Source organism: Mastigoproctus giganteus, chromosome 11 (assembly GCF_048544385.1).
Source record: "Mastigoproctus giganteus isolate SK-2022 chromosome 11, ASM4854438v1, whole genome shotgun sequence".
Lineage (NCBI taxonomy): Eukaryota > Metazoa > Arthropoda > Arachnida > Uropygi > Thelyphonidae > Mastigoproctus > Mastigoproctus giganteus.
This window is the reverse complement of record NC_143585.1, coordinates 168,034,470-168,056,301: the sequence shown is the minus strand read 5'-3', so window position 1 is coordinate 168,056,301 and position 21,832 is coordinate 168,034,470. Positions and strand designations below refer to the sequence as shown.

Below are 21,832 nucleotides of genomic sequence, written 5' to 3'. Positions count from 1 at the left end.
TTGTACCCACCGAAGAAGCATGGACGCTACAAGAATCCTAAATGTGTCTTGTGGTATCTGGTACCAACACGTAACCAGCAGATTCTTTAACTCCTGTAAGGTAGTAAGGCTGAACAGCAACTCTGATCCTGCAGATTGAAGTTGCTGTTCCAACACAAATCACAGATGCTCGATGGGATTGATGTCTGGGGAATTTGGAGGCCAGGTCAATACCTGGAAGTCTTCCTCATGTTCCGCGAACCAGTCTCGAACAATCCGTGTGGTGTGGCATGTCACATTATCCTTCTGAAAGATGGCACCACCAGAGGGGAAGACTATGTACCTGGTCATCAATGATGTTTAGGTAGGTGGTAAACGTCAGAGTGCCTGGCACATGGATGACTGGACCCATGGTATCTCAGCAGAACATCGCCCAAAGCATGACACTGCCGCCACCGGCTTGGTTTCGTCCCATGGTGCATCCAGGCGCCATCACCTCCCGGTAACCAACACACATGTACCTGGCTGTCCACATGGTGCAACAGGAAACGTGATTCATTAGAAGACCTTCTTCCAATCACTGAAGGTCTAGTTTCGATGCTAGCGTGCCCATTATAGACGCTGTTGCCAGTGAACTGTGGTTAGCTTGGGCACTCGGAGCGGCCTGTGGCTACGCAACCCCATTTTCAGCAGGGTTCGATGTACTGTGTGTTGTGGGCGCCTCCGTAGCCAGGTGGGAAGGAGCAACAGTGCGTAGCACACGCTTCTTGATTAGACCGGGGTTCGAGCCTGTCACCACCAAATACGGAGGATGTGGAAAGGTCAGGGAATGACCACCGCATATCCCGGAGCAATATGGCCTTAGTTGCTAATGCTCCTAAAAACCAAACAACAACAACAACAACTGTGTGTTGTGACACATTACTCCCATCACCAGCATTCCAATTACTAGTAAGTTGCACCACAGTTGACCTTCTGTTGCCACGTACCATCCGGGAGAGCCTTTGCTCACCTTGAGCATCAGTGAGCCGTGGTCGTCCAACACCTCGCTGACATTTCGTGGGTTTTCCCTCCTCAGCTCACTTTCGGTAGGTACTAACCACGGCTAACCACGAGCACCCCCACCAGCTGTGCTGTTTCAGATATGCTCTGACCTAGTCGTCTGGCCATTACAATTTGACCTTTGTCAAGCTCGCTTAAGTCTGCTGCCTTTCCCATCTGAAGAACAAGAGTAACATTGATTAATGGAGCTCAGTATCAGGTGTTTTTTATACCGTGTCCCGACCTGCGCAGGCGCAGTAGTTCACCTGCAGTTGCTTCGATTTGCATAATGACTCACTGGTCATAATGTTTTGGCTCATCGGTGTATTGTCTAGGAATTCTCTAATTTCCTGTTTTTACTGTGGAGGAGCATTATTTTGTTAGGAAAAAAAAAAATAATAATTGGCTACAGATGTTCCATTCTATAATACAGCAAATAGCTGGCACATATCTAGATTATTAGCAATACTGATTGTCTTCTCATGAAAGAAGAAAGGACCAATCACCTCATGACAGGAAACTGCATATGACACACATCTTTGAATTGTTCCTCTCCAACTATTTAAATGCTATTTATTATACCACACACACACAGAAGAAAAGTTGACTCGTCATTCACTGAAAATAACTGTACATGTAGCTTTTGTTATTTATGGTCTGCTGGTGTATTATATGCATGCAGTTTAAAAAGATTATGTAGAATCTTCTATCCATTGATCAGGTAGCCCCAGGTGCTATACAACTCAGTGTCAACAAATATCTTCTTTCGTCTTCTCAACCTCCAACCCATGCCCGGTATTAAGTACTGTACTATAGGTTCTAATACATCTTGTGTTTGGGGTTTTCATCAAAAAAAAAAAAAAAAAAAAAAAACCTCCTTTGTGACTTGATTGCAGACTAGCCAATATCTGCCATAGGCTTCTGTATCGCCTGATAATTTTTATGCATCCCGTGCATTTTCTTCTCTGCCACAAGTCTCATTAGTTCATCTGACATTCATTTAGGCCTAAACCACGGAGAGTATTTTTTATTTGGTATGTAAAGCATAGTAACTTCCAAGATTAATTCCTTGAATGCTTCCCATTGAGAGTTTGCTGTTGGTAACATCATAAATTGATCCCACTGTAGAATTTAAAAACTAGCCGTGGCCACTGTAGTTACCTTCACAAAAGCAAAAACCCTTCCCTTTACCCCTGATTGTAGATACATCTTTGAGTAAATCCCAAATCATTGAATATAAAGGAACCACCTAGTGGTTCCTTTATCTTCTGATTTTTAATGCATGAATAATCACTGCTGATAATCAGATCAAGACTATTAGTCCTTTTGGTTGCCTCTCAAACATTCTCTTGTAGAAAACAATCATCCTATAAATCTATAAAAGCTTTGCTTGTGCAAGTGACCAATCCACAATACTAGGAAAGGCTCAAGTGCTGCAAGTTGCAGCATCTGTAAACAGACTTGTGACATCTTATTGAGTTGTTTAAGGCTATGAATAAAGCTAGATCGTAGATATAGCTTAGCTTAATTTTCAGCACTCACCTCTAAGAAAGGAAAGTGCACCTTCCATTCTATTGCAAATCTTTAAAGCTCATAATTTAGTAATTTTTAAATTTATAATTTCTCTAAGTTGCTAAAAATTTCATGACTACTATGTACGTGGTGAATCTTTCAACAAACTAAGCGGATTAATAAGAGGTGAGTTCTGAAAATTAAGCTAAGCTATATCTACGATCTAGTCATTACATCACAGCACATAAGGACTCCTTAATATATCATCAGGCTATGAATAAATTGAGTAAGCTGAATGCTGATGGAATTCTTCCTCTTGCTCATACTATCCTGCTCGTGTATGGGTATAAAATCAAATTGAGGAAGGATTGTGGAAGGTTGCCGCCAGGGTGTTTGATTGTTGGAACAAACTTCCATCTAATGTTCTGTAGGTGGGTACTTTGAATAGACAGTTTAGCTTATTTAGTTCTCTCGAAGAAAAACTAAATAAACTATTAGAGGATATGGATAGGTGAAATATGAAGTGTTAGCTGATGCTATATTAACCCTTTCTTGCATCATTTGGCATTAATAATAATCTAATAATCTGAAAAATGATAGTCATGGCACTATTTCCTGCATATTACAAAAATATGCACTTCGTATATTTTCCTACCCACTGCGTTAATGGAAAGAGGGCGCCTACTCTCAGGTGTTCTAATTAACTGAAATAAATTGAAGTGTTTTTTTTTTTTTTTTTTTTTTTTTTTTATAAAACCTCTCTAGGAACTGTTGTTTCCTAACTGGAATAGGGCCACTCAGTTTTTCTTGGTGCATAATAGCCACTGCTGCTAATGCACCATTAAAATTTTAAACCAACCAAGCAACTCAGTAGTGTTGTTTTAAACTTAGTTTTATTTTACAGTCAGTTCTCATAAACAGTTTATGTATTGTTTATGAGTATTTTGTGCCTGCCTGATTGATTTTAGTTTACTGTTTAACTAGTATCACTTCTTGCTTCTCCTTTTTTAAATGGCCTCAAAGTGATCAAGTGAGTCAGCTGGTACTAATAACTTGGACAATTTCAAAGACTGGATTTGGGAGATTGCTAGATTTATGCTACAATTTAGTGGTTTTGCAATTCTGTTAATTTTCAGACTGAAAATTAACAGTATTGCAAGCCATTACATAAAATTTTATGTACAATATACATGTTTTTACTTGCATAATTTATCTGTTTAAAGTTTATATTTAAAAGTTTAAATGCTTTTCCCACATTTAATATTACTGCATAGAGAGATGCCATGTTAAAATCAGACAGAAACATCAGCCATGCCAACTAGTTAAAATTGTTTAATTTACATTGTTACCTATGGATAAATCTCCGACACTTAACGTAGATTCACTTAGCATGCTGTTTTTATGATTCCAAGAGTGCTAAGCACGGAATGCTTGCAATAACTATCTATGCCTATAACTTTGATATGATACTATTTGCTTTGATTTAAATGATACTATTTGCTTCTTGGGGTCACACTGCAATCTGAAATGGATTGTAAGTAATTAAAGTAATAAAATCTCTTTTCAGAGTGTATAAGTTTGAAAACTTATGCACTCTGAAAAAACTTTCAAATTTTTGTCTGAAGTCTTTCAAACTTCAGACAAAACTTTGGTAAATTTTTGTCTGAAATTTTAACTTTGTCTTTATGAATATTGCTTTAATTTTTTTTCCCTGTCCATTAGTGTCCGTTGTGTATGGAACCCCTAGAAATGGATGACATAAATTTTTTCCCGTGCACATGTGGATATCAAGTAAGAATTATTTTAGATTATATAAAGGGTGATCATTTAATTTGTGGACTGGTGCAAGATCTTATCTTAATTGTCATCATCTGAATCTTCTGTGAGATTTCTCCTTCTCGAAATACTCTTCCTTGAACTTTACACACTTTTTCCACCATCGTACCCACACATTAAATGCTTCTTACAAGCCATTTTTCAAAAGACTGTGAAGTGCTTCTATTGTGACTCTGCAAACATCATTGTTGGATGTGAAGCTTGCCTTTCAGAGCTTTCTTCAGTTGTGGAAACAGGAAGAAATCATATGGGGCTAGGTCTGGTGAATAAGGGGGGTGTGCGAAACCTCGGCACCTATGGCAGTGATCATTGGCTGCACAGTATTAGTCATATGGGGTCTGGCATTGTCTTGATGGAGAAACCACTTCACACTAGAAGTTTTTGACATTTCTTATGAATGGTGTGGTGAAGTTGTACTCTGAGAACCTCAGAGTATGCTTTCTTATTCAGTTGTTCCACGAGGCACAAAATGTGCAACAAGAATGCCTTTTGTGTCAAAAAACACAAGAACCATTTGTTTGTCAGCCGAACAAGAAGCTCAATTTCTTGGGTCTTGGTGAATCAAAATGCCTCCACTCACTTGACTGTTGTTTTGTTTTTGGATCATAGTGAAAAATCCAAGTTTCATCACAAGTCGCTAGTTTTGACCCTGAGTTTAAAAACGATCGAGCATTTCTTTGCACAAGTCTACTCTTTGCTGTTTTTGTTCTGGAGTCAAATTGTGTGGAATCCAGCAGGCACAGATTTGTGACATTTTCAGGTGATCTTTCACAATATTGTGAACACTACCATATGAAATGGATATTCTAACAGCTAATTCATGAAGTGTAATTCGCCCGTATTCATCCAAGATTTCCTGGGCTTTTGCGATTTGCTCAGTTGTTGGGGATGAAGGCTGACCAGGTCTTGGGTCATCTGCAACAGACTCTTGGCCTTCACCGAATTGCTTGTGCCATTTAAATATGGACGTCCTACCAAGACACTCAATACCATATGCTTCATTCATCTCTTTTAATTGTTTCTGATGCATTTAAGCCCTGTCTGACACAATGATGAATCGCATATTGCTCTTCAGTCTGTATGTCGGACGTGATACTTGCTTCAAAATGATCGTCAGTGACACGCAGCTAAAAAATCTTTCTTCACACAACACTAGCTCGACAAGTACTGCCGTGTGCACACACAATCTGCTCGGTAGCAATCAGGGAGAGTGCCTCTAGCAGCAGCTATGGAAAATTTTGTGCAGTAAACAAAATCTTGCACCAGTCTGTAAATTAAACAGTCACCCCTCATATTTAGATAATTGGTTATCTGTTAATGAATTTAATATCTTTGTGTTTGCCATCAGTTTCCCTAGAGATATATATGCTTGTACAAATTTTTTTGAGTTGTAGTTGCTCATGTAAGAATGGTAGCCACTTAGCAGCGGGTATCTATCATTTCTGAATTATCAGTATAATTTAATACAATCAAGAATTATACAAGCCTAAGAAATAACATTTAAAAGCCATTACTTTCTCATAGGGAATGAAATTATTTTAAATACAGCATAAAATACATTAACTGTACAAAAAAAGGAATAGAAAAATTTGTTTAAAAAAAAGTGGGCACGTTCGATATTTGTAACACCATGGATCTCACACAGCACTCTTATGAAACCATAAGAGTTCTGTGTGAGATCAGTAGTAAGATATTATGTAATATTCTTGTACGTACAAACCGAATTTGTAAAATAATAAGAGAAGTTTACCTCAATATAATATGTAGAACACTTCTGTATGATACTCTCCAGCAATTAAAACGAAAAAAATCGAAAATCTTACAGTACAGTAAAAAAACAATTGAACACAATTAAAAATCAATTGAACACAATTAAAAATCAAATGAACACAATTAAAAATTAAATAAATTAATTAAAAGAAATTTAACGAAAAATTGCAAAACGATTTTCCTTCCTGAAGCTGACAACGCTTTTTGACCATATGTCATGATCACAGGAACGAAAATTACCGAATAGGGGTGAGCATGAAACTTAAATAGGGATTATTTGTCTTCGCACATGCACATAAAAGCCCAAAAATCGGAGATTAGAAATGGCCGGCGAACATTAACAGAATTCTCATGTAATTTAATTTTGACAGTTTCTGCAATTAATAGTCTGGTATAATTTCATTGGACACTAAGTATTTTGGCCTCGTTAAATAAAAAAGTATGTTTTTCTTTAACGGCATGAAAGACTAATTCTGACGCTGCTGAATGATAAGCACGAACTGAGGCTGCATGTTGATTAACACGAAAATTCAGCGGAAAACATGTAAACCTTGGTACGGCAAGTTGCAATCACCGCAAGAAATGTTGTATACCAGGTCATTTATTTGTGTTGCAAATGAGGAAAAGACTGAGCGATTTTTCAGTATAGTGTGTAGTTTCCGTATTGGCCTGGCAACAATTTTAAATTCGGTATCTTTAAAGAATCTGTTAAGCTGTTTGTGCCACTGTTCAACATATGGGACAGAAATAAAGTATTTTTTAATATTACGATTGTTGGTTGATGTAGTATTTTGTATCCTATCCCTAGCTTGTACCCTAATTCGGTTTATTGTAGCAAGGCAATATAATATTAAAGGCTAAAATATTGAAGGAAATATTTTAGAAAAGAAATATGGTAACTTTGGGCCAAGTATCTTAGTGGTAATCTAATGTAATTTTGCACCAAGCTGAAAAAAATTACAAGCTGAAAGTTACTCGACCCAGAGTTACCATATTTCTTTTCTAAAATATTGGTTTCAAAACAACATCTTTCTGAGGTTTGCCAGGGTCAATTTAAATCATAAAATTTCGGGCATAAAGCAACTAGCACTTGCCACATCGCGTAATATAGTTAAACTTGCCTTAAGATCTTGGTATTCTAATAAATGAAAATACCTTTCCCAGGTTAGGAAACTTCGTGACAAATTAAAAAATTATCTACATTCCAGCGATTGGTCTGTATTGTGAAGACCTCCATAGATTTGCGACGTGAAGCACAAGCCTCAGAAATAAAAAAAAAAAAAAAAAAACCAGACACATTAACAAATTGAATACATTATCGGGAGGGTCAAAACACGTTCATGCAAATTCTAACACATTGTTGTGGGCTTGCGAACATGTACATACGAGTTGGGTGACGACCCACCCCACATACACACAACGTGCTACCACAGAATAAGTCAGCTAGTTCACGAACACCCCCCTTTCCCAATATTGAATGAACCAACATATCAACAGGTTACAAATCTTTCCTTGTATACACTATCACAGGACCAGATTTCATTTTTATCCAAAGGATTAAATTATAATTTACCACTTCGAAAACTACCTAAAAAACAGTGCGTAATTGATATTGAATTTGGACTTCATAATGTTCCACAAAAAGATTTATTTATTTAACAAGTTAACCACGTGGTGAATAACATAAAAGAAATGCAACTTCCTAAATTGAATACACATGACAGTTCAGCTTTATGTGAACTTTGGGAAAATAAAGAAATTATTATACAGAGGGCAGATAAAGGAGATACAGTTGTAATACTTGATAAACATGATTATATTAATAAGTTAGATTCAGTCGTTTCAGATACCTCCACTTATCTTGAAGTAGACCCAGCACTATTTACCAATTTGGTCAATCAATACATTAAAATGTTGACAACGTATTTAAAAAACGACTACATTACTATGGATCAGTTAAAGGAATTGAAGGCCAGAACACACAATATTCCTGCACTTTTTGGTCAGGTAAGATTACATAAGACCGGATTTCCTATTCTGACTATTGTTTCCTAGTAATAGAAAAGAGTAGAAACTTGGCATTTTCATCCTTGGCCACTCATATGTATAGCATTATAAAACCCTTTAGACTGGCAATACAATTTGGGATTAAGAACTACGATACATTATTTAATAACCTTAAGGACTGTAGACTTGGCGGTAATGATATATATATATATATTTTTTTTTTATGTAAACTCCAAACACGAAAGGTATTAGAACCTATAGTACGTAGTACCATGCTTGGGTTGGAGGTTGAGGAGACAAAATAAGATATTTGTTGACATTGGACTTACATTCTGTAGACTGTAATTTTGAGGAAATATGTATGAAGGAAGGTTGTTCCAGAAAAGGGCAGTTGAATGAATAAACAAGGAAGATGAAAAGTTGGTTCTGTGAGTTTGAAGTTGGACAGCAAATGGACGTTGGCTGGTGGCGGCATGTGTTCGGACCGTTTTGAAAGAGAGAGCTGGAATTATAGAAGCCAATTCAGAAGAACAGTGCCCATGGAAGTATCTGTAGAAGAGGCATGCAGCAGAAACAGTACGTCTATGAGAGAGACTCTGTTAGAGATGAATCATTAATTAACCTAACTGTCCTCTTCTGAATGGAATCAAGAAGCCTGAGAGAGATTTTGGGGGCACCACCCCAGATGTGGGAACAATATTCAATGGCTGGGCTGATTTGTGATTTATACAGAGTGAGCAGCTGTTTGGAAGAAAAGTAATGCTGAGAGCGAAAGAGAAAACCATGTTTTTTAGATGCAGAGAAAGCAATATTTGTAATGTACTTGTGACAAGAGAGATTAGAAGTCAGGGTAATCCCCAAAAGAGATATGTCATTTTGCCTAGAAATCGGAGTGTCACTAAAGATAAGCATAGGAGCAGAAGAATCCTTTTTTGCGAGATATAAGACAAGACTGAGTTTTAGAAGGATTGAAATCAACTAAGTTGTCTTTGCCCCACCTGAAGATCGGCATTTAAGGAATTGGTAGCAGATTTTCGAGAAGTTGAAGCTGATTGAGCAGGACAAGGTTTCTCAAAATGGAAAGTGGAATGCAATGTGCTATCATCGGCAAAACTATGGATAGCATTTCCAGTCAATGGAAGAAGGTCATTAATATACAAGAGGAAAAGAGTGGGGAAAAGAACTGAACCTTGGGGTACACCGATATTAGTGGAGAAGTTAGAAGACAGAGAGCCATCTACCATCATCCTCAGTGAGCAATGAGAGAAAACTGGATAACCAATTTCTAAAAACAGTTGGCAAACCATAAGATGGAAGCTTGTTTAGAAGACCTTTATGCCAAACACGATCGAAAGCCTTTGAGGTGTCAAGAGCAACTACTTGTGTTTCCCCGACCCTTTCCATTGAATTAATCCATAAATGGATTAATTCAATAAGGAGAATATAAGGAGTAACATAAGGAGAATATGACCAGTGGATTGACACTGACGGAATCCATACTGGCGATCGTTGAACAGAAAGAAGGTTTCTAGGTAGTTTAAGAGTTGGCGGTTAATTGATTTCTCCATTACTTTAGAAAGAGTAGAAGTAATTGCAATGGGACAATAATTGGATGGGAGGGATTTGTCACCCTTTTTAGGAACTGGCTGGATATGAGCAAATTTCCAAGCAGAAGGAAAAACACCTTTGGAATAAGAAAGTGAAAAAAGGCGGCAAAGAATAGGAGTAAGTTCAGGAGCACAGGTTTTGAGAACAAGTGGAGAAATACCATCGGGACCTGGAGCTTTCTTAGCATCAAGATTCGTCAAAATCCTTCTGACATCCTTTTGACGGAAGACCACAGGAGGCATTGAATGGAGCGTGTTGGGAATGGTGGGAGGTGTTTTACCAAGATCATTAATACATGAGTTGGAAGAAAAATGGGATGCTAGCAGGTCAGCTTTATCCTTGGCTGAAGTGGCAACAGAATCATCTGGTTTGGACAGAGGTGGGAGCAGAGATGGGCAAAAGTTGCTGCCAATAGCTTTGGCAAGAGACCAGAATGCTTGGCTACCATTAGGGCAAGAAGCAAGTTTTCTACTCTTAACCTGTTCAAACTTTAGTTTGGACTGTTTAATAACTGCTTTACAATTTTCGCGAGCTTTGGTATAGGCAGAAAATGAAACTGGAGAATTAGAAACAAGCCAATTACGATATGCAACATTCTTCTCTTGAACAGCCTTAGCACATTTATTGGAGAACCAAGGTTTAGATAAAGGACGAGATTTTAAAGTGGAGTGTGGGATAAAGGATTCCATTCCTGCAAGAATAATTTCACTGATACGATCTGAGCAATCATTGACATCAGAAGTTTTGAAACAGTAATCCGACCAAGGAAAAGAAGAAAAGAAGTCTCGCAGGTCATCCCATTTTGCATTCTTGTAATGCCAAACAACACGAGGTTGGGAATAGCCATGAGATAAAGGTTCCATTGGAGAAGAGACAATCAACAAAGTTGTGATCTGATGTGCCTAAAGGACCTCTCACTTCGACTGTGTACTTAGAAGAGTTGTTTGTGAGAAAAAGATCAAGCGTATTGGCTGTATGATTAGGATTATCCGGTATTCTTGTAGGTAAATCATACTATCAAAGTACAAACCAAATGAAGGGTGGCCTGAAAAAGGTAATGAAATTTTAAGAAGATTAAATCTGCCCTTATATAAAGCCCAGACCCACTACTATTTATGTGATTCATGCCAAATCTCCTATATAATAGCTATACAAATATTAACTCCTAACTTAAAAAAACTCTAGCTAAATTTCAAATTAAGCTAACAAATGTGACTAAAAGCTATTAAACTACTTATTAAACACAATTAAGTATATTAATTATGTCAAAAAAAATATGGCAAAATTTTCCAAAATAACTTCTGTTTCCAAGAGCTCAAAATCCATAGCCAGGTGGGCAGGAGCAGTAGTGCGTAGCACGTGCTTCTTGATTAGACCGGGGTTCGAGCCTGTGAGCCACCAAAATTGGAGGATGCGGAAAGGTCAGGGAATGATCACTGCATATCCCCGGAGCAATATGGCCTTAGTTGCTAATGCTTCAAATAACAACAACAACAGCTCAAAATCCTTTGACTTTAACAGTTTTGTATCCTCCTTATAAGATTACTGCAATGGCTGGAAATCAAAAAACATTAATTTGCTTGTAAGGTTGCTACCTTCATTGGCAATCAGATTGTTCAAATAAGATTTCTCATTAACAAATTATTGTTGTGACTACGCTGTACTGAATTTTTCTCTAGATTCCCTGCATTACTTTTTTAAAGTAACTCCATTATTTTTGCTGGATCAGAAGCCACGCTGACAGGTCTGTAATTACTCATGTCACTCCTTGTACTCCCATTGTGAATTGGGGATACATTTGCTCATCTGTCCATAGGGACCTTCCCCAGATCAAAGGATGCTCTCATAAAGGTTATCTTATTTCTTTTGCTGCCACATTTAATGTAATTGGATAGAGCCAATCCACTCCAGGTGTCGTTTTTTTTTTACATTTAGATTCACAATTTCTCTTCACTTTCTCAGTTATCACAAAATCATTCAGCTTCCTGTTAGAATTTGATACACTTCTGCATAGCAATCCCTAAAAAAATTTTAAGTTTCCAAAAGGAAAGCCACCTTTCTTTTTTGTATTTCCTTTAAACTAATACACAAACTTTTATTGGTCGCTCTAGCAGCACTTCTCCTGCCTTCCCATGCCAGGCAGAAACCTGGAGAAGAAATCCACTCTCCCAGGTCTGAAAGGAGCAAAAATGGATAACAATATATTTCCACCTTTAGCACTGTGGAGCTCAAACCTAGAAACAAATGACACAGAAAATGACTTTTCTCAACCTATAAGGTTGAAAACAACCCTAAAGATACCAGCATTCCTCATTTTGCACCTCTCTATCAGACCAGCCCCTAAGTAAATTATCTCCTTTACTTGTTCAGAAATGCATTGTCTGCTGCAGGTTTACCGAAATCAATAAGGTAACTCCAGTCTGGCGATCTGATAGAGACTACTCAATCTTTACATCCTGCAAAACTATTAAAGCTTGACTAACTTTGGCAGACACCCACTAAAAGTTTCTCCCCATGCCACCCTAACTTTTCAGAATGGGACTTATCAACTGTATTAAAGGAAGAAATTGTTCAAAAGTTACATGAACAAAAGTCATCCAAGCAAGAAGAATCCCCTCGACGTGGGCACTTGTATGTGTTGATGAGACCTCCCAGTGACACTGCTGGTCTTCCAGGTTAGCATCACTGGGATCTAATGCCCACAGCCTAGGTTTCTAGGCTAACACCGTAGGAATCCGGTGTGTTTATCGTGCACTGTGACCTGTGGAAACTAGGAAACGGAGATCCTAGTGGTTGAGGGGTCCATCTTCAACACACCACTTTGGCCCCTGCTGCGACAAGACGTGTGGTCCTGGATGGCTCGACCAGGATCAGTCAGCTAGTAGGTTCGCCTGCAAGGGTCAACTGCATCAATGTTATCAACTGCATCAATGTCATGCCCCTATCATGACATGAAATTCTCTGAGCATTGTAAACAGGTTGCAAGGAAGGCCCATGGTGTCCTATCGATGATCTATCGAACTTTTGCAAGTAGAGATAGGGACGTGATAATCCCATTATATAAGGCTTATGTTAGACCACACTTGGAATACTGTGTTCAAGTATGGAGACCGCACCTGAAGAAAGACATCGAGCTTCTTGAAAGGGTGCAAAGAAGGGTAACTCGCCTGGTGAGATCGGCAAAAGGGCGTCCTTATGAAGAAAGACTTCGAATATGTGGGTTGCAGAGTTTGGAAACTAGACACCTTAGAGGAGATTTGATTGAGGTGTTTAAGGCTCTGAGAGGCATCAGTAAAATGAATGAGGACAAAATTTTCAAGATTATAAATGATGCTAGAACTAGGGGACATAAATTCAAGTTACGGGGGGAAATGTTTAGATTGGATTGCAGGAAGTTCTATTTTAGCCAGCGAGTTATAAATTACTGGAATAAGTTGCCTTCATGGGTGGTAGAGGCCGACAGTTTGGGGAAATTCAAAGGTCATCTGGATAGTACTTTCGGGTAAGGGAAGCACATAGGATGATAGGTTTAATTTCCTTTTTATTTTATTTTTTTTTTATTTATTAATTATTATTATTTAGTTATTTATTTATTATTATTTTTTTTTTTTTTTTTTATCATTGTTTTGTTCGGATTTTTTTTTTTTTTTTTTTTTGGCTGGTGCAGCATAAGCCATAGGCTTTCTTGCACCATGCGGCCGTTACTAATACTAATACTATCCTTATGGTCCAAGGGACAGGATTCAGGCTGGGGGCAGTGCGGGTATAGTGTCTGTATAGTGTATAGTGTCAACAAATGCACTCGGCGTCCCACTGCTTTTGTTGTGCATTTGTTGCTTGCTGGGTAGTGGGCGTCCTTTGGGCTTGGCTCCGTGACTGGTTGGAAGTCTGCGCACTGAATAAAACTAAAAACTTCACGAATCCTAATACTCAAAATTTTTCTTCTGGGACCCGAACATGGTCCCTACCAGAAGTCAGTGACAGATGCAGACACCACCACTTCAGCAAAGAGACCCAGAACTAAAACAATATCAGGTCCTACGTCAAGGTACCTGATAATCCACTCTATTGGAGAAAACCAGTGTGGAAAATGTCACCCTTCTTTATCCAGAAGTGTTTGGAAGGGTTGGCAGGTCCCGTAAATTGGTTAAATGGCTACATCCTGGAGATATCCTCATTGAAACGAAGTGTGACAAACACTCTGAACAACTCCTCAGAGCAACAACCATTGGGGGAATGCCAGTTACAGTAACACCCCACACTCAGTTCATCCCGAGATGTGATCTCTGAATGGGATCTTCTTAAAGTGTCTGAAGAGGAGATCTGTTCTGAACTAAAATCACAAGGACAGCTGCAAAGCAAATGTTTGTATGTAAGGATGGGAATCTAGTCCCAACTAGAAATATCATCCTTACATTTAATACACCTAAGTCACTTAATGAGATAAAAGCTGGTTATCTGAACTACACAATACATCAAAATTTTCCAAACTTGTTAAGGTGCTTCAAGTGCCAGAAATATGCACATTCACAAATGGCCTGCTGTGGTGCTCTTGCTTGCATTCACTGTTCAAAAGACCATGAAATGACATCATGTAAGGCTTCAAAACCCACCTGCACTAATTGCTAAGGCAAGCACCCTGCCTACCCTAGAGCATGCCAGAGGTGGAATGAAGAAAAGGAAATTCAAAGACTAAAAGCAAAGCTAAATATTTCATACCCGGAGGCCAGAAAAGCAGTTAAACCAGTAAATAGCAGTAAGGCAACATACGGAGAAAAGGTGGCCAAAAAATGTTCAATTGGAATTAAAACGGAAATTATCATACCACCGAAAGCGTCATTTACACCTGTTGCTCGCTATTTACTGAGCTCAGAAAAAACCAGCACAAATCTCAGTCAGTTGCCACTCCAATATCAGTTCCTCCTTCTGCTCCAGCATTACCAAAATCAAACGAAAAAGTAACAGTACAGAAAACTCAACCGTCAAAGGCAATTCAAGAAAAAAATGGATGTAGAAACGAAGGAGGTACCTGATGACGCAGTCTTGAAACTCTTTGCAGAGGAGGAAATAGACACAAGACAGCAACCATACTTCCCCAAAAGGGAAAATCCAAGACTGATAAAAGTAAGTCCTCAGCACTTCGGGAGCCGACTGACGGATCCACCAAGCCCACATAATAGCTAAATTCCTACAGTGGAATTGTCACGGATTCTGGCAAAATGCAAAAGATATCAAGTCACTCCTGCAAAAGCACAAACCATCTTGCTTTTGCTTACAGGAGGCAAATGATGACCCCAGAATGCATAATGTTACTATTATTTGAAAGGATAGAATTGGGGATGGCCCTGCTCATGGAGGAGTCGCAATCCTCTTGGGCAACCACACCCCATTTCAGTCTCTGCCACTTACAACCAGCATAGAGGCTGTAGCAATTTGAGTTACGGTGGGGTTTTACTAACTGTCTGCTCTATATATTTGCCACCTGGGCTGACATCTCCCATAAAGACCTTGATGACCTTGTAATGTAGTTGCCTCCCCCCTTCCTACTTCTGGGGGGATTTCAGTGGACATAACACCGTGTGGGGTAGTGCTAACATCAATGGAAGGGGACGAGTCATTGAGCCTGTGCTCACGGACAATGATCTCCCTTTTAAATGTGGGAACAAATACCTTTTTCCATATGCCTACCCGTATGTTTTGTGCCATTGATCTTTCTATCTGCTCCCCTTCACTCCTCTCTTCTCTTACCTGGGAAGTGGAGGAAAACCTGTATGGAAGTGATCACTTCCTCGTGATAATCTGCTTGCACAATGGTAGACCGAGTCTTCCTTTTAGGCTACCACGGTGAAGATTGATCAGGCTGACTGGAATGCCTTTCAAGATCTGGCAAATTTTGACATCATTACAGTCAGTCATGAGCCTATCAGTGATGCAGTCATGTACATTACAGGAAGTACCGTACAAGCAGCTGCAATCAATTCCAAAAATGTCTACCCATGGTTTGGGAAATGGAAACTATTTCCCAAACCACGGTGGAATCCACAATGCACAGCAGCAAAAAAAGGTGCAAAATAAAGCATGGGGGATATTCTGCCGATATCTTACCACAGCCAATTTAATAGCTTTTAAACGTGCACGTGCTAAAGCACGTTTTATCAGATGTCAGAGCAATAAATAATCCTGGATCCATTTTACATAGTCTATTAACCAGGCGACCAGATCTAAGGTAGTCTTGGAAAAAGTACAGAAAATGAAAGGAAAGTACAATGCACACCCTCGTCGGTCCTGTAACATAATGGATATACTTTTGTAGACTCTATTGCAATAGCTAATGCTTTTAGGGAAACATTTGCCATGTCTCAGCAACGTCATCTTACTCCCCTGAATTTCTGGTCCTTAAACACAAACCTGAAAAACAGCCCCATAATTTTACATCAATGGGCTGCCACCCATATAATGGACCTTTTACCATCTGTGAGTTAAAAACAGCACTTGCCTTCACAATAGCTACTGCTGTTTGACCAGATGACATCCATTATGAAATGATCAAACACCTTTTAGCAAAATCCATGGACCATCTGCTCTTCCTGTACAAAACAGAAGAAGAGCAACTCCTGGACGCTGGCCCAAGGCAATTGCTTTTGCTAAACCGGGCAAGGATCCTAAACTTCCAGCAACTTACCACCCTATCACTCTGACTAGCTGCTTGTGTAAATTATTGGAGAGAATGGTCAATGCTCGCCTTTTATGGTACTTAGAATCAAATGACCTTCTCTCTTGAAATCAATGCAGCTTCCAAAAGAATAGGTCCACTTTGGACCACTTAATTAGAATGGAAACATCTATTTCAGATGCTTTCCTTAAAAGAGAGCACCTGGTGTCAATCTTCTTTGATATGGAAAAAGTGTATGACACTTTATATAAGATATTTACAACTTTGGTCTTAGAGGACATCTTCCTGTTTTTATTAAAAACTTTATATCTTTTCTTCTCTTCAAAGTTCGAGTGGGATCCACCCTTTCCTGGCCCTTTTGCCAAGAGGAAGGAGTATCGCAAGGATCTGTCTTAAGTGTTATGCTTTTTGCCATTAAAATTTAACTCTATTACCAAACAACTTCCTCCTACCATAAACAATGCACTGTATTTTGATTGTTTCAGCATTTTTACCCAGTCATGCAACATGAGAATTATAGAGAGACACCTACAACAAGCCATTGATCATCATAACTCCTGGGCAAAGGCCAATGGTTTCAGGTTCTCATCAGAGAAGACTGTTTGTGTCCATTTTTGCCGCAAGCCTAATCTTCACCCCGAATCTCAATTGAGATAAAGTACCATTCCAGTAGTGGTGGAAACAAAATTCTTGGGACTCGTATTTGACAGAAAGCTGAATTTTCTCCATCATATCCATCTTCTATGCACTAAATGCCCGAGAGGACTGAACCTTCTTCATGTTGGAATGCAGTCTGGTGCATGTTACTCTGTTTGTATCGTGCACTTGTGCGGTCAAAATTAGATGTTTGTCAAGTGTATTCGTCTGCCAGGAATAGCATCCTTCGATGGCTTGATCCCATCCACCACCAAGCTTGGCCCCAAGTGCCAAGCGATATTTTGTGTGATACATAGAGTGCTCTTTCTCAGCAGATTAGTTATATTTATTTTCCAGTGTCTCTATTCTTCCTGTTTTTCATAAGTGATTCTTTACTTAAAAGCTTTGAAGTAGAATCTAGAAAGGAAATATACCGTTCTTTCCTTGTATATATATTTATATAATCCGTACTAACCTAAACTAATTTTTTAAACCGCTTGGTCACTGGCGGCACCGCTCCTGCCTCCACGTGGCGGGGCTGGTAACTTGGGAGAAGAAAACCACTCTCCCAGGACAAAAAGGAGCAAAGGTGGACATAAATATCACATGCCACTTACGGATCTCATGATCCAGATTGATTAGACCGGGGTTCGAGCCCATGACCACCAAATACGGAGGATGTGGAAAGGTCAGGGAATGACCACTGCATATCCCTGGAGCAATTTGGCCCTAGTTGCTGATGCTCCTAAAAACCAAATAACAACAAATAACATGATCCAGATCTCTCAAACCGAGATGACTTAAATGCATGTAATGCAAAACGGCAGAAAAATGAAGGAACAGAAACCCCTGCTCCTCTTTTTCTGATACTGCATTCTTTAACTGATAATCCTTTGAGTAAGTTCTCCCCATTTTTAATGTGGCGGGCCCTCCAAAAATGGTTCGGAGATTAAAATCTGGAGAGTAGAGATGAGTGAGAATAAGCACTCCAAAAGACTTAAAAACATCGACTTTTGGTGGAATTCCCACAAAGATTACCCCGCATGCCACCCTAAACTCTCTAAAGGGGTAATAGCCAAATGGGATTGCCTTAATGTATCTGAGGAGGAGATCGTTCAGGAATTAGGCGATCAAAATGTAATAAATACCAAAAGGATAGTTATTAAGAAAGATGGGGTTCTTACTCCTATCGAATGGTCATTCTTACATTTAAAACACCAATTTTATCAACAACTGTTAAAGCTGGATATTTAAGGTGCAAAATTCGACCTTATATTCCAAACCTAGTCTGGTGTTTTAAATGCCAAAAATTTGGACGCTCAAGCAGTCTGCAGGGGTGTAACCACCTGTGCCTCCTGTGGTTCGAAAGAGCATGTTCACACAGACTGCACCAATGAAATGCAATGCTGCCCGAACTACAATGGAAATCATTCAGCATTTTCAAAGGAGTGCATTCAGTGGCAGACAGAAAAGAATATAGAAAAGTACAAAATGGGAACACAAGGTGCCATATCAAGAAGCAAAAAGACATTTTTCAATTTCAAATAAATTGCCATCTTATTCTTCAGTTTTAAAAAAACAGCGATCCATAACAGTACAAACAGATTGTTCAGTTCTGCCAAGCATCTCAATTTCTCATTGGGCAAGGTTGGTCCTCTCTACACTACCCAACAGCAATCAACTCATTCGGTAAATACACCATTGACAATACCGCCAGATAAAAATTCTGTACAATAGTCAGTTAATCAAACAAGCTCTGAAAGAAATAATCAAAAATTCAGTACTGATACCATGGACATAGCTGGAAATTCACACTGAGATGAACCACTTCTTGAACTTCACGCAGAAGAGGAAGACATGGATGTCACTAGACCAAATTTCCCAAAAAGGGAAAAAACAAGACTAGACAGGTGTAAACAATCCACATCCCAAAACAAGCAGACACCTGATAATCCTCAATAATGCATAGAATCATTCAATGGAATTGTCACGGACTCCGAGCTAACTTAGACAATGTTTATGACTTAATTATCAAATATAAGCGTGCTGTTCTTTGTCCACAGGAAACAAACCTGACCTCTAAAATATGTATGAGCATAAAACATCATATAATGCTTAGAAAGGATAGGAACGACTCTAATACAGCACACGGAGGTGTAGCATTGCTACTAAACTCCTTTCAGATCTCTCCCACTGCAAACAACTTTAGAAGCAATCGCTGCTAGAGTTACGATTGATATAGCGGTAACAGTTGTTTCCTTATACCTTCCACCCAATTATTCATACACTTTATGCAGATTTGGATGATTTAATTACCCAACTGGCACCACCTTTCTGTATCTTGGGTGACTGGAATGGGCATCACCCCTTATGGGGTTCTTTACACCTTGATAAGAGAGGTCAGTTAATTGAAAAAATTCTTGAAAGGCACAACAACATTATTAAACAATGGGACTCACACGTACATGTATCTTTCCTCAAGATCAACTTCTGCAATTGATTTTTCAATATGCTCGCCAAACCTCCTTCCGCTTATTGATTGGACGGTCACTGATTATCTGCGTAATAGTGACCACTTTCCAGTAATATGCACACTGTCAACTAACTCTTCTCCTCAAACTGAAATAAAAACTGTTGGGAAATTCAACAAAGCTAACTGGAAGAAATATCAAAAACTGGCACATCTAGATATTCAGACCATTGACTCTGCCGTAACTTACATAACTCAGCAAATAATAGCAGCTGCAGAAACCAGTATACCGAGATCATCCATGAAAACCCGTTCACACCCAAAAATATGGTGGGAAGCCTGTAGCAATGCCAAAAAAAGAGAAAATAGATACTGGAACTTATTTCATAAATACCCACAGCTAATCTCATACAGTTCAATAAAGCTAGAGCTAAATCTCGTACAATGAATAAGCAAAAAAGAGACATGGTCCAAATATGCTTCCACTATAAACAGAATCACAGATATCAGAACCGTTTGGACTAAAGTTCGAAGAATTAATGGAAAATATCCTCCTATAACCACTCCGATAATACTTTTAAAAGGCAAAGAAATCTGCAATCGTCTTGAAATTTCTAATACATTAGGTGAAACCTTTGAAACTATCTCAGCTGTAACTGCATTTGAGCCAAGTTTCCAGGCACATAAAGTACAAGCAGAAAAATATAATCTCAATTTCAGTACTTCATGAAAGCTTCCATATAAAGTATCCCTTACCATGGCAGAGTTACGTAGTGCACTTGCAAGATCCAATAATAGTGCTGCTGGCCCTGATGGAGTGTACTGTGCCATGATATATCATTTGAGTGAAGGATCCCATTCTGCTGTGCTAAAACTGTATGATAGAATCTTTGACAAAGATTACTACCTACCTCCATAGCCGACTGGTCAGGAGTGGGAGTGCAGTAACACAGGCTCTTTTGAGTAAACCGGAGTTCAAGCCCCTGACTGCTAAATACAGTCGATCTGCCAACCCGCACTGGACCAGCGTGGCAGATTATGATCTATTTCCACTCAGCATGGCTTGTTGAGGAGGCTTCCATCCTGCAGTGGGTTGATAATGGCTGCAGTTTACTTTTTTTACTCCCCTCCCAGTTGGCATCATTCTATTGTATTAGCTTTCCCAAAACCAGGAAAGGACCACTGAGATCCAGCAAATTACCGACTGATAGCTTTAACTAGTTGTATAGGAAAAATATTAGAAAAAATAATTAATGCCAGATTGACATGGTTCCTAGAGACTGAAAACATTTTAAGTCAAAATCAATATGGATTTCGAAGAACTAGATCAAAAATTGACCTTATGGTCAAAGCTGAAGGAAAGATCTGAAATGCATTTCTCAGGAACAAACACCTAGTGATGATATGTCTTGACATCGAAAACGTTTTCGATACAACCTGGCAATATGGAATTCTTCGTGATCTCTATGAATCCGGTCTTCGTGGTCATCTTCCAAAATTTATCTACAACTTTTTGAGCATTAGGTCCTTTCAGGTACGATTTCACTCTGCTCTCTCGCAAACATTTGTTCAAGAAGAGGGGGGTCCCTCAGGGTTCTGTGCTTAGTGCACGTTCTTCCCCCTCAGGATTAATTCGATTACCAAATGTATTCCCGACACAGTTGAAACATATCTGTATACCGACGATCTGGCAATCTCATGCCACTCACAAAACATGCGTTTCATTGAAAGGCAGCTTTAAGGCACAATTAACAAGCTTGTTCAGTGGGCAAAAAATAATGGATATAGACTTTCAAAACAAAAAACAACAGCAGTTCATTTTTCCCATAAACAGAATTTACATCCAGATCCCTATTTATATCTTGACTCTCATCCTATTACATTTCAACAGGATATTCGCTTTCTTGGACTAATTCTGGATAAAAAAAACTTTGTTTCTTAGAGCATATTAAGCATATTCGTACAACCTAAAGAAGCTGAAACTCCTCAGGGCAGTTTCTGCTATCTCATGGGGTGCAGATTGGTACATGCTGCTGCACTTATACCGGTTGCTCATAAGATCCAAACTAGACTATGGGTCTCCTGCTTATGCCTCAAAAATTTGAATTACTTAACAAGTACAGGTCACTGTTGAAAAAAAGCCGTGAATTAGGGTGGAATTTCAAAGTGTCTGCAATTCTGCCCAGACACGATAGGAGGGAGTATATGATGAGAGCCCTGTCAATCAATTCGGCCTTGGAAAGATTGTGCAAGATTCAAAGGGTAGACTTTTTTCAGCCTGGTCTGTACTTGTTAACAGG

The 21,832-nt window shown here is 38.9% G+C and overlaps 1 protein-coding gene across 4 annotated transcripts in view; it reads left to right on the top strand.

The window, feature by feature from the left end:
* Positions 1 to 21,832, top strand: part of LOC150078561 (uncharacterized) — a 773,569-nt gene that overhangs the window by 86,827 nt on the left and 664,910 nt on the right. For all 4 annotated transcript variants that reach the window (XM_090385507.1, XM_090385508.1, XM_090385509.1 and 1 more), the window contains exon 3: positions 4,255 to 4,323. In XM_090385507.1, the coding sequence (XP_090241633.1) occupies positions 4,255 to 4,323 (69 nt within the window). The remainder of the gene's footprint in view (positions 1 to 4,254; positions 4,324 to 21,832) is intronic.